A 14,159-nucleotide genomic window follows, 5' to 3' on the forward strand; every position below is an offset into this window, starting at 1 on the left:
ATCGTATTATTCAAATTCTAAACTTGAACCACCGAACGGTGTAGTAGAATGGTTGAAATCCCTTCACCTAAGAGCTTCAATAAGGGAGCATTTTACCCTCTTTGTGAGTCTACCAGGCGCAAATCCAAATTAGTTGAATCAATGAGGTTCGGATATTAATAAATGGTTAAATTGAGAAAAAGAAAAAATTCCAAACATCAAGATCAGGTAACAAGGATCATTTACGCTAAAAGCTCATACAAACTAAGTGCTAATGACGCATACAAGCTCAGGTAACAGTGTTCTATCATGATTCTATTAAACACTAAAATTTATGACCTAAGAGCTCACTTATGAAACCATGGATAAGCATCCATGAAAGCAAACGACAGAATGCAACTTATGTGCACCAAATGCCTAGAGAACAGGGCAAACTGAATATCCTGTAGAAGACGACAATAAACGTCCAAATTTCATCTATAATCTTTCCTGATAATAGAGAAATTCCTTAAATCCAGCTGGCGCATGGTTTTAAATTCAGTAAATAATTGGCCGGCCCCACCTTTCTCCACTTAAACACCAAGTTTCTTGTATGCGGCAGGGGTTGAATGTGTGACCTGCACCAACCCCCACACCACGCTCTGCGCCCTTACAACTTAACTAAAGCCCTGGGGTCATCTATAAGACGAACAACGCATGCTCCAAGTTCAGCTAGAAGGTTCAGGCCCGTCATGTAGAGCACAACATACTGTTGCTTTATGATGCCCTTGGTACACTTTGATGTCTTTGCCAGTAGATGTGGACCATAATCTTGCTGTTGTATCAGAAGATGCTGCAAAGGGTAGTGTTTTGTATGATGTCAGAGCAAATTGAAAAGCCAAATACTTCAGAGACCAACTGCTAAAACTTAAATTTGAAGTGGACAGCAGGAACCTAAAAACACCTAAGAAGCCTTTTGAGTTAGAAATTCTTTTGGCAATACAACATTGAAAAGCACAGAAGCATATCTGTCTAATCTGAAAAGGTCTTTGGGCATAACAGCAGATCTAAAGGTTTTAAATCATCAGATTCTCTATCTTCGGATGTCATACATAAAATCCAACTACTCAAATCTATTCTCGAAGAAAAACTATATTGGCAGACTATGCCAACCAATACCATGTTTATTGTTTTCAAGTTTCAAACATTGAATCAGTCCCTAGTCGCCCACGCAATTCACCCCACCCACAGAAGGAAAGAAGAAAAAAAACTTTAACCGCCATAACATTTATCTCCCCGAAAAGAAAACCTCATTCCTGTTCCTTCAATTGTGGAATGTTGATAAACAACAAACTCTCCTCAACGCCTATTTTCTACCAACAGCAAAAGTAACCAATACCTAAGAGTCCAGAAAATGACAGCCTGACACCTAAATAAATTAAAAAAGGAAAGAGAAAAATGAAAAAAAGAAGTAAAACGATTAAGAAAAATAGAAGAACCAAGGAGGAGTCGGACAATCTGAGTAGGACTGCTTTGCTCCCGAATCTTTCTCATTCTATACTCAATTATTCCCTTTTCCTAAAGATACAGAAAACCTCCTAATTTGCAAAAATAAAATAAAATTGTTCATATAAATCAACATGATTCCATGTGTCAGCCAACCGGCCCAATCCAAATGACACAAGACAGAATAAGTACTCAAATATCAGAAATATGTTCACAACAATTTCAGTATGTACCTGTGATGAGAAAAGCACCATCGACAGAGAATACACAGTCCCAAACCCAGCGTTCATGTCCTGGAAAATACACCAAAATTAACAATATTACATGTGATGAAGAATTTGAAAGAAGCTGCCAGGAAACAGGAAAGGATAAGTAAGAAGACGACTGTCAGTTATTTGGTAATTAATACCTATAAGAGTTTTCTCCAAGGTAAAGCCATCCACATTCCAAATCTTGACAGTATGATCAGAAGATGCAGTGGCCAAATACCTATAAATTACAATTTTGAAAGGAACTAAGAATTTTTAAAGCATGTTAAAATGGAAAGTATCCAAAGCAAAATAGTATTTACTGTGAAAAGTCAGCAACTAACAGATAACACACTAGAAACTTAGGGTGTGTTTGAAAACATTTTCCTTGAAAATGAGTGGTTTTATCACTTATTTTCCCATGTTTGGTTGGTGAGTGGAAAATTTTTGAAAAATATTTTCTAGTGTTTTGTTAGTGAGTAGAAAATATTTTTTTGAAAAATATATAATTAGACAAACACCATAGGGTGAGGTAGAGGGGGGTGGAGGTAGGGGTGCGGGAGCCCCCCGGGGGGGGGGGGGGTCTGAGTGGGGGTGGAAAATATTGAAAAAAAGTTTTGGAAAATGTTTCCATTCCTCTTGGTAGGCAAAATATTTTTCTCCAATTGGAAGAAAATGAGTTCATGAAGAAAATGTTTTCCAAAACACTTGAGCCAACCAAATATGGGAAAATAAGAAAATATTTTCCTTCATACCAAACAGAGTTTTTGACCAATATTGTCCCTTATCTTTGAGGGTAGGTCTACTTTGGTCTCTCAAATATAATCCTGAACATATTTAGTCCCTTAAGTATGCTAAAGTGGAGCACCTTTAGTCTCACTGACAGAATATGTCAGAAAACTAATAGTGTTAACCAACTCTGATTCATGAAGCAAATCTTCTGCTCTTAAGCAAAATATTTCCTCTCCTTTTATTGGATAACACAAATTATCACTTTAATTCCTCATTTTTAGATAATGTCTTCTAAAATTTTGACCTTGAAAATATCCCCGTCTGTGCCAGTTTTCAATGAGAAAATTACACTGTATAGCCGCTGTAAAAATAATAGCCGAAAAAATATGTAAAATTTGTATATTATTTGGAATATATATACATTTTGTATGTTAGTATACAATAATTATACAAATTTTATATATTTTTTCGACTATTAGGTATAAATAGTTTCTGGCGCGGGCTAAAAGTGATAATGCAATTTGGTTATTCGTTTGCTTCAATAATATGCCTAGAAGTGACCTTGGCAACTCCATTTTTTCTTCAAATTTTAACTTTTCTTTTTGGAAAAATCAACCGAAATTGTTAAAAGTAAAAGTTTCAACCTTAAAATTTTAAATTTATCAGCTCTGTACTATTAGTGAGTGTTGGTTTATAAAATATTTTCGATAAGCAAATTAAAAAGACGATGAGTGCTGAAACCAACCCCGTAATTAATCTCGGACATATTCTGTCAGTGAGACTAAAGGTGCTCCACTTTAGTATACTTAAGGGACTAAATATGCTCAGGGTTATATTTGAGGGATCAAAATAGACCTACCCTTAAAGATAAGGGACAATATTGGCCAAAAACTCTACCAAACACACCATTAGAAGAAAAACACAAAGAATTCAGGAAAAACTCTCACCTGTGAGGTTCGCATAATTCAGGCGAAAGAAGACATTTGAGGATATAACCGTCATGAGCCTGTAACTTATGCAGAGGCTCAAAGTTGGTCATTGTCTGCACATTTATGTGAAGTCAGTTTTAGTAATATTCAGTCACAGCTGTAGCAAATACTTGCAGCAACAATCTAAATTCATGAGGATGTTGACACATGAGACGGGACAAAAGATGTTTGACTTTGAGTTCAATCAGACTGAACGATCTAGTTCAAAGGGAGACAAGATAGTTACAGACGGGAAGGTGAAATGTTTTACATTTATTATATTTTTAACAGAATAGAAACTAAAGAAAGTTAAAATATGCTTACTTGCGTTAATTGTCGGTCACGGAGGCTAAGAATGCGGCTTATGGTCGTATGTACGAGGGACTGGGGAAAAAGGCGGGGAGAAGAAGTTATTCCGGCTGGCCAAGTTGAGAGAGAGGATGGCTCGAGATTTGGACCAAGTGAGATGTATTAAGGACGAAGATGGTAGAGTACTGGTGGAAGATGCCCAGATTAAGAGGAGATGACAGACTTACTTTCATAAACTTCTGAATGAAAAAGGGGATCGTGATATTGTGCTAGGCGAATTGGAGCATTCCGAGAGTCACCGTGACTTCGGGCACTGCAGGCGTATCGAGGTCGAGGAGGTCGTGAGGGTTATGCATAAGATGAGTAGGGGCAGAGCGACCGGGCCAGACGAGATTCCGGTGGAATTTTGGAAGTGTTAGGGAGAGCAGGTGTGGAGTGGTTGACTGGGTTGTTTAATGTTATTTTTAAGGCGAAGAGGATGCCGGATGAGTGGAGGTGGAGTACGGTGGTTCTATTGTATAAGAACAAAGGTGATATCCAGAGTTGTAACAATTATAGGGGTATCAAATTACTGAGCCATACCATGAAAGTATGGGAGAGGGTGGTTGAAGCGAGGGTGAGGATGACAGAGTCTGTATCCGACAACCAGTTCGGGTTTATGCCGGGTCGTTCCACCACAGAAGCTATACACCTTGTTAGGAGGTTGGTGGAACTGTACAGAGAGAGAAAGAAAGATCTGCACATGGTGTTTATTGACCTAGAGAAAGCGTATGACAAGGTTCCTAGAGAAGTTCTCTGGAGATGCTTGGAGGCAAAAGGTATGTCGGCTCCTTATGTTATGGCAATTAAGGACATGTATGATGGGGCTAAGACTCAGGTTAGGAAAGTAGGAGGGGAATCTGAGCATTTTCCGGTTGAAATGGGGTTACACCAAGGCTTTGCGCTCAGTCCGTTCTTATTTGCCCTGTGATGGATGCGATAACAAACCACATTCAATGGGAGGTGCCATGGTGCATGCTATTCGCCGATGACATAGTTCTGATTGATGAGTCACGAGCCGGTGTTAACAAGAGATTGGAGGTTTGGAGACAGACTCGAGTCTAAGGGTTTCAAGCTAAGCAGAACGAAGATGGAATACTTCGAGTGTAAGTTCAACACTGGGCCGGGGAAGAGTGAGGCTTGAGTCACAGGTTATCCCAAGTAAAGACAGCTTCAAGTACCTTGGTTCGGTTATCCACAGGGGAGGGGAGATCGACGAGGATGTCACACACCGCATTAAGGTAGGATGGATGAAGTGGAGGTTAGCATCTGGAGTCTTGTGTGACAAGAGAGTGCCAACGATACTCAAAGGTAAGTTCTATAAAGCGGTGGTTAGACCGGCCATGATGTATGGGGCTGAATGCTAGCCTGTTAAGAACTCACATATCCAAAAGATGAAAGTAGCAGAAATGAGGATGTTGAGGTGGATGTGCAGGCACACTAGGATGAATAAGATTAGGAACGATGATATTCGGGAGAAGGTGCACGTGGCTCCTATTGATGACAAGATGCGGGAAGCGAGGCTCAGATGGTTCGGGCATGTACAGAGGAGAAGCCCAGATGCTCCAGTAAGGAGGTGTGAGCGGCTGGTTGCGGAAGGCACGAGAAGAGGTAGAGGGCGGCCTAAGAAGTATTGGGGAGAAGTGATCAGGTAAAATATGGCGAGGCTTCAAATTTTCGAAGACATGACACTTGATAGGAAGTTGCGGAGGTCGAGTATTACGGTTGTAGGCTAGGAGGTAGTTGAGTCTTGCGTTACTTTGTACCTTTGTGAGCCTAGTCTGGTGGGGTTTTATCTAAGATAGCTAAGGGCAATGTCATGTCTTACTATTTTCTATTTTCGACGTAGGATCCATTTACTAGCCATGGTTTTTGCTTTGCATTTTTCTTCTGCATTTTATGTTCCTTTTTCCCTATGATCTTCGTGGTGAATCTAATATTCTCTCCTTTTGTCTTTTTATTATCATGAGCCGAGGGTCTTTCGGAAACAGCCTCTCTATCCCTTCGGGGTAGGGGTAAGGTCTACGTACACACTACCCTCCCCAGACCCCACTTGTGGGATTTTACTGGTTTGTTGTTGTTGCTTACTTGTGTTAATTTCTTTCTCTTTCCCTTATTCGTTTTTCTTTCCCCATTCCCTCCCCCTTTTTGGTTAAGGAGATTTGGGGTTCAGGGAAAAGATCACATGCACTCTTTTTTCCCCGATAAGCAAGATCACACGCACACTTTAGAATTGTAGAATCAGCAATTGGTTACCTCGGTGCCACGTAATAAACGCCAAACATAACATGTTCCACGATTGTTTGCAGCAACAATTAAGCTTCCATCCCACATTATAGTCAAAGATCGGACAGCTGTATCCACCTCTGGTACCTACGTTTTCAAAGATACTGATAAATACCAACTTATGTACTTCACATTAAACATGCACAGGACAAGAGATAGTGACCACTCAAGGCCATTTATTATGCTCTATGTATTGCATTTCTTGTTGAACGAAATTGATCATCAAACACCAACAGATATATCTACATGATCAATTAATGGTTAACAAGTTCACTATTTAAGTGAAATAGTTGAATCTCTAAAAAAGAGTTCCTTTCTTTTATAACGGCAATGGTCTAGCTCTCGGAATTACCTTAATATTCACTCATGAATGACTCAAACCAAAGGAGTACAAGATATATGAACTACTAAAAACTATGTACTACATACCAACTCACAGCTACATGAATTTGCCCTCAAATCCCACACACGGATATTGCCATTCTGGTCTCCAGATATCAACTCAGTCTGTAAAACATATAGAAGAACAAGATCCATGAAATACAAGAAATGGAAATACTCAAGAAAATCTCATTGAATGTGTATTCTGGTGGGGCATACAGAAATAAATTGGAAATATTCAAGTCAGAAAGATAACTTTATTTTTTCTTACTTTCATATAACAATTTTAAAGTATTAGGTCTGCTGAAATAAAGAAGTGCCTGAAAAATATGAGGGTTAGAAAAATATATGGTCATTCATGTTGTTCCGATTGAGGTTTCAAAGTATCTTCAAAGATTAGAGTAGCATGACTAATCAGGCTATTAAATTGTTATATTAAGGAGTAGAAAGATGCCAAAATTGGAGAAATAGTACCTTGGTTCCGACGGTTGTGCATACAATCATAGTATTAGATTCATGAGGTCATGCTATGAAACTTTCAGAAAATTGATAGAGCATAAATCAAGTGACATTACAAGGGTAGGTAACCAATTTGCATGTATGCCTGGTGGATTTATAATAAAAATCATATTATTGCTAAGGATGAGGTTCCATGAAGTATGCTATTTGCAAATAATACTTGTTATTTGAAGAAACTAGCAAGAGAACCAAACAAAAGTTGGAACCATAGAGAAGCACTCTAAAGGGTAAGAATTTTTTAGATAAGCAGAATGAAGACAAAACATAAGTGCTGCAAGTTTAGCCACAATGAGAAGTATGACGTGGAGCGAGGTTATCCATGATTGTAGTGCCTAAATACAAACAAATATTTGGATCGATTTTCCTAGAGGATGATATAATAAATGAAGATGTAATAGACATATTAAATAGAGGATCAATGAAATGAAGGAGTTTTACGGACCCAACAAAGTGAAAAGCAAGTTCCATAGCACAAATGTGCAACAAACAATATTATATAGAAAGGGATGTTGGACATCTAATCCCTAACATATCTACAAGTGAATATCATAGAATTGAAAAAGAAACGGCATAGATATGTTTACCAAGCCAAAAGCCAAAGGTATTAAGACGGATATAAGGTGGTACATGCTTGAGCAGGATTAGAAATGATCATATCTGACAAAGGGTGCGAGATTGCGAGTAGCACACATAAAGGATTAGATGAGAGGTCCTTTTAGATGTTCAGTCATCTTCTATGCAAACCTCCATATGCACTGGTCAGTTGGTGTGCGAATATGATGAATAAAGGTAATAAAAGAGACGAGGTACCTTTTATGCCTCGAATTACTGTGATTTAGCTATGGACTGAATACAATGGAAGAAAGCGATCATATAGGCAATAACTACTTGGGCTTAATGTTTAGTAGTTGTTGTTACACTAACATTAGGCTCGATGTACGTTATGAATCTATTATTCGGGTTAGAAACTTGTATGTCAGAAAATCCGAATAGGTGATACGAACTAAAAGATTAGTGCTTACTAGAGGATTCTTAGTATGTGAGATATATGACCATTAGAGTATATTAGAGAACACCTAGCACTAGATAATACTTAAGTACCGCGTATTGAAATATTATGGATCCAAACAGAGCATTTATGATGTTGACGAATTCACACAACCGACCCCAACTAGTTTGGGATTGAGGCATAGTAGTAATTGTTGTAGAAACTTGTATGTCAGTATATATGGATAAGGGTAAATTTCGGAAACAGCTAGTTCTAGAGAACTCTAATTTGTCATAAAAGATAAATTAGTTACTATTGGATTGAACTGGACCATAATAGAGCGGAATAGATATTGACGAGTCACATAGCAGACCCAACAATATTCAGATTAAAATACAGTTGATTGATTGTTTGGCAAAGATTTCTAAGAGCTGCACTGTATATTCAAACTTAGACATGCCAAACTATAAACACTTCTTGAAACATAACAAGAGGTAATCAACAGAAGCATAGCAAAGAGACCTGTTACATACTAAATTATTAGAATATAAAGATTTAGTAGTAAAAATGTAAAATAGAATCACTATTTGTACCAATGCTATGTCTATTTTCTTTAGCACATCCTCCGTCATTTCTGATGCAACCCAGTATGAATAGCTCATTCAAACTATTTCTTTATTCAACCAAAAACTCAAAGATTTGATATAGATATCTATTCGATGAATAAAGCCAGAGAATTTTGCTAAGAAAAAACAGACAGGATAAAAGCTGACTAAAAACACTGCTCTTTTTGTGAGGTTCTCAGAGAGTTCAACATTCAGTCAAAAAGTTAATTACATACTGTGCTTAACACAATTCAGAGATCACAGTATAACAACCTGATTAGGGTGCAAAACTACAGTGTTCACAGCTGCCCGACTTTCATATTCCCTCTGACAACCTGGTGCCCTATTCATTCAACAGATTCAAAGATATGTTGACTTAGAGGAAAGATAAGAAGTTGGAAAGATCAGAAGACATCTGACTTGATATCTACAATACCTCAGATCCCAAATCTTTACAGTGCCATCTTCAGATCCAGAATACATCCAATTTCCATCACATTGAAATCCTACCGCCATCACATTGTTAGTGTGTGAATCAAAGCTCTTCAGCTGCCAAAAAGTATGACAAATAGTTTTTAAAAACTCAAATGGATACAAACTAGATATATCAAAGCGACAGCAGAGTAAAGCACCAGGTAACAAAAGAAAGGGAACTAAAAAAAGAAATACATAAAGAAGGAAAATCTAAAGACCTACCGGCTGAGGACTGTTAGAGTTGATGTCAAATAATCGAATGTGAGGATTTCCAGCAGCAGCAAGGAAGCGTTTATCCGGAGTAATTTCAAGACGATTCACTTGCTGTATACAGTTCAAGAAAGGGAAATGAAGTAAAGGTAGATGTATCACATAACTGCCCCAATAAAATAAGTTGATCCAAAATGCATATATTATTTCCATACATTTTGACTGTCTGTCACACCTTGCCTGCCAATACAATTTGTTCGGACAGATGAACAGGATTTCAACTTGGTGAAAAATGAGTCAAATACTTGACAAAATGCAGACAACAATGCCACTCAAAAGTGCCCCATGGAGTTTGATCGACCGGTAAGAGCGCAACTTGTGATGCGCGGGTTAGGCGCACGTCACAGTCGCGAACAAAAGCCTGGTATTTAAGTGGAGATAGGTAGAGGGGCGGGCTCATTATCTGCTGAGTTTCGAATCATGCATCAGCGGCCCTCGGGCTCGGTTATTAAAAAGAGAAAAAAAGTAATGCGACGCAAAAGTGAAGCTTGAGTCTATTTCCAATTTGCAGGCTTGGCATCAAATTTATCCCGTGATGACATAAGTCACATAGATGTGTTGAAACTGATTTTACAATTATATAAGTTACATATGCAAGAATGCAGTTAGGCAGAAACACTGCATATAAAAGCCTGTTCATTAGTAATTTCATTCTCCCATTGAAAGGCGGAGGTTCTAATCTCAGCATTATGCCATCTACTTTAACCATATAACAGTCCTAATGCTACTATTTTAACAAAAGCTCTTAATACATACATATCTCAAATCTAACAAGTATCAACTTGACCAAGCATAAGCTCTTAATTTACAAGATTCTTAGTTCATATATTCATTAAAGGTAATTGTTTTACAGAAAAAAGTTCTAATACAGAGAAATGGAATAAAGAATTGAACTTACAGATTCAGGGTATTGGATAGTGCGATAGCAGCGGGCACTTTTAGCCTCCCAAAACTTTATAGTGTGATCATAGCTAGCCGTTGCTAGCACCACCGATGGTTGTTGACTCATCTTTATTCCTCCTTCCTACCCAAATTCACACACACAAAAAAAACTTTTAGAAATTGGTCAAAAAACTTGGCCTTTTATTTATTTATTTTGGTTAGATAATAATCGTACCAGAAAAGGTTGGAGTGAAATTAGATCATTGATTGATATACAGGACTAGGGTTTTAAGGGGTTTTGTGATAATTGCAGACAGAATAAGGAACCATGGTAGGGATGAGAAAACCATTTTTTTAACTGCGAAATGCTTCAGTAGTATAAATTCGATAGGAGAAATGCGTAGGTATTTGTCTTTTTTTTTCTTTTTTGACGAAATTCGTACGGATATTAGGGTGTGTTTGGTATAACGGAAAATGTTTTCTTGGAAAACAAGTACTAATCTTATTTATTTTCTGATGTTTGGTACGCAAATTAAGGAAAATAACTTCTCAAGAGTATTCATAAATAATTTAGATACAATAAACATGAAGCCATAAACTTTCAAACTAACAACTATCCGAACCCATAAATTTCATACACTTTCGAACCGCTAAACATTCAAAACCGCGAACTTTCGAACTCATAAACTTTATAATTTCTAAACTAGTAAGCTTCCAAACACATAAACCTTCGAATTCATAACTTTGGAACTTGTAATATTTCGAACCTGTAAATCAAAAGATGAAAAAATTAAAACTTAAAATATATATAAAAAAATTCGGCAGGGGTAGTGGGTGGTGCAGAAAAATAAAAAAATAGAAATTTAAAAATTACAAAAAAAAGTTAAAAATTATTTTTGTGGAGCGGGCAGTGGGGGTGGGGTTTGGCGGGATGGGGGTGGGGTGCAGAAAAACGAAAAAAACAAAAATTTAAAATTACAAAAAAATAAGTAAAAAAAATATTTTTTAGAAGGGGGTAGCAGAGTGGGTGAGTGTGGGGTGGTGAGGGTGGGAAAAGTTGAGAAGGAGTTTTAGAAAATATTTTCCATTCTCTTGATAAGAAAAATATTTTTCTCCAATTGGAGGAAAATGTTTTCCAATACCTTTAAGCCAACCAAATATGGGAAAATTGAAAACATTTTTCTGGAAGATAATTTCCTTCCTACCAAACACACCCTTATATATAAAGCTTTTGGTCCCTTCACTAGGATAAGTGGTACTTTAGTACCTTCAATAGACTATACTTACACTTCAGTCCCTAAACGTCAAATGAAGATACATAAAAAATGGTTCCTTTTAAGTTTGAAGCACAGTGACTGCAAATTATCATGGTTTGTACTCTTTAAGCTACTAGCTGTTTTTAGACAATTCTTTACGAAAGGAATATAATAATCTTAATCATAATAGTACTTGTATAAATTACTATTCATAGTTCTTAGACGTCTCACTTAATTAATACTATACGAATTAAAAATGTAGAGGTAGATTTGAAAAAAAAAGAGAGTAAATAATAACTTAATATCATACTTGAGAGCGGTACGTGATAATTTATTTTGTATCTTAAAATACATCTTGGTATTAAATTCAAGATATTGAATATTGGAATTTTGCGTTATATAATTAAAGATGAGAAAGATCAATTGTGATAGTAATGGACCTTTTTGTTTATGACCTTTCAATGGGTCTCGATAATTTTAGTAAAAAGACGTGATACATTTTAAAAAAGGAACATCAAATGTTAGAAATGATAGAAAAATTGAAAGAAGAATGCTTCTGGATAAAAATTCACATGTAAAATTTGCATATTGATCTTGTATTTGATCTGCGGGGGCTGGGCAAGTTTGCGCTTGTTTTGAGTATACAGTAGAATAAAAATTCCAAACCTGAAGATCAAGTAACAAGGAACATTTCATGCTAAAAGCTGTTGAAGAACAGAAGAAGAAGCAGCATCACAGAGACAGAGAGACAGGAGAACAGACGAGGCATCAAAGTAAAGAAGAAGAAGACAAAATGAAAACACATTGATACTGATAAGTGGACAGTGACGTGGCAGCATTATAGCTGTTGATACTCAGATCAGAAGATCTAATCCTGACCGCTGGATTAGAACACATAAACACATCCTGGCCATTCATTTATTAGTACCATACACATGAGTGAGCACATGCCCACATTTGTATTAGTGAGCATGCACTAAAAGTGAGTATGGACTCACATAGTAAACAATACTATTGTCTAGGAATATTATATGTACATTTGTTGTATCTATAGGATGTAATGTATATAGCAACTACAGGGTGAATATACAAGATAAGAAAAATTCACTGCATCATCAGTCCTCTCAATCTTTCATGGTATCAGAGCAGAAATCTGCTTGAACTCCACCTTCTAAAATTCACTGCTTGACTTCTAAAGAAGAACTCCATCTTCTTCTTTGAACTCAACTTGTTTTATCACCATGACTGGAACAGATTCTTCAGTAACTCCTACTTCTGGATCAACAAGTCAAGCAGTCAATCATGATGTCAACCATCCCTATTTTCTTCACTCTTCAGATGCCCCTGGGATGACTCTTGTGACCTCACCTTTTGATGGAAGAGGATTCCCAGGGTGGAGAAGGTCAATGCTGATTGCATTGTCAGCCAAGAACAAGCTGGGATTCATCAATGGGATTTGTGATGAGCCTGCCTTGGATTCAAAGGATCATGCACAATGGAGTAGGTGCAATGACATGGTAACCTCATGGTTCTTAAATTCTCTAACCAAAGAGATAGGAGACAGTGTAATCTATTCCAAATCTGCAAAAGAACTTTGGAATAGTCTTGAACATAGATTTGGACAATCCAATGGAGCCAAGATCTACCACCTACAAAAGGAAGTTACTAAGACAGTTCAGGGAAACAACAGTATTGCAGGATACTTCACAACTCTGAAAAAGTTATGGGATGAGTTAGATTCCCTGAACTCACATCTAGGATGCACTTGTACCTGTGTGTGTGAAGGGAAGAAGAAGGTAGCCAAGTTCCTAGAGGATCAGAGAGTCATCCAATTTCTAATGGGATTGAATGATGTGTATGCACATGCAAGAGGCAACATCCTCATGATGAGCCCACTTCCAAATATGGATCATGCCTATTCCATCCTCCTGCAAGATAAAAGTCAGAGGGAAATATTTGTTAGCCCACAATATCCAACAGATGCTGCATCTTTTATGGTAGGACCTCAAGGGAAGTTTAATCAAAGGAACAATATTCAGAAATCATGGGGAACTCCTCAGAAACAGGGGAATTTTCAGAACATGCAACAAAAGTTCAAAAGGAAGGCAAAGTACAATCCTAATGTGAGTTGTAGTCATTGTATGAGAACAGGGCATGTGAGGGAAGACTGTTACAGACTAATAGGATTCCCAGATGATTTTCAATTCACAAAATCAACAAATTATCACCCTACCATAAAGGGAAATGCAGTGGTGACAGGACAAGAAGGTCAAGAGAAGAACAACACATCTAGTGAAGGAAATATCAGCAGTCAAAACCAGTTTTTCAGTAAGGAGCAAGTGTCAGAATTGGTGAACATAATCAAGCAAGTGCAAATTGGAAGTGCAGCAGCCACAACATCAGAAATCAATGCTAATGTTGTAGCTGGTACCATACTCCAATACACAGGAACTTGTCTTGCTATTTTCAACACTAAAACATGGATAATTGACTCAGGGGCCTCTAAACATATGTGTTTTGATGCTAATTCCTTCCTATCTCTTACTCCTCTTCCTGCACCTTTGCACATTAGCTTACCTGATTCATTCCAGTTGTGTGTTACACATATAGGAAGTGTGTCTATTCAGCCTGATATGGTTCTTCATAGGGTGCTTCATGTACCTTCTTTCAAATATAACTTATTATCTGTTCATAAGTTATGTCTTCAATTCAGTTGTTCTTTGAAACTAACTTCTAAT

The 14,159-nt window shown here is 37.3% G+C and overlaps 1 protein-coding gene across 2 annotated transcripts; it reads right to left on the reverse strand.

Moving 5' to 3' along the window:
• Window positions 1-203: 203 nt before the first annotated feature.
• Window positions 204-10,565, reverse strand: LOC104218311 (target of rapamycin complex subunit LST8-1). 2 transcript variants are annotated; one of them, XM_009768768.2, is made up of 11 exons: window positions 10,401-10,565; window positions 10,182-10,307; window positions 9,236-9,337; window positions 8,976-9,088; window positions 8,813-8,882; window positions 6,476-6,553; window positions 6,017-6,133; window positions 3,392-3,486; window positions 1,874-1,953; window positions 1,698-1,757; window positions 204-811 (listed from the first exon to the last, which is right to left on the reverse strand). In XM_009768768.2, the coding sequence occupies exons 2-11, from the start codon at window positions 10,290-10,292 to the stop codon at window positions 687-689; spliced, it is 951 nt and encodes a 316-aa protein (XP_009767070.1). In that variant the 5' UTR covers window positions 10,293-10,307; window positions 10,401-10,565; the 3' UTR covers window positions 204-686. The 2 variants fall into 2 exon arrangements, with proteins under 2 accessions (XP_009767070.1, XP_009767071.1); XM_009768769.2 differs by having other exon boundaries at window positions 10,182-10,303; window positions 10,401-10,511.
• Between the last annotated feature and the right edge of the window lie 3,594 nt (window positions 10,566-14,159).

Source organism: Nicotiana sylvestris, chromosome 3, assembly GCF_000393655.2.
Source record: "Nicotiana sylvestris chromosome 3, ASM39365v2, whole genome shotgun sequence".
NCBI classification, from domain to species: Eukaryota; Viridiplantae; Streptophyta; class Magnoliopsida; order Solanales; family Solanaceae; genus Nicotiana; species Nicotiana sylvestris.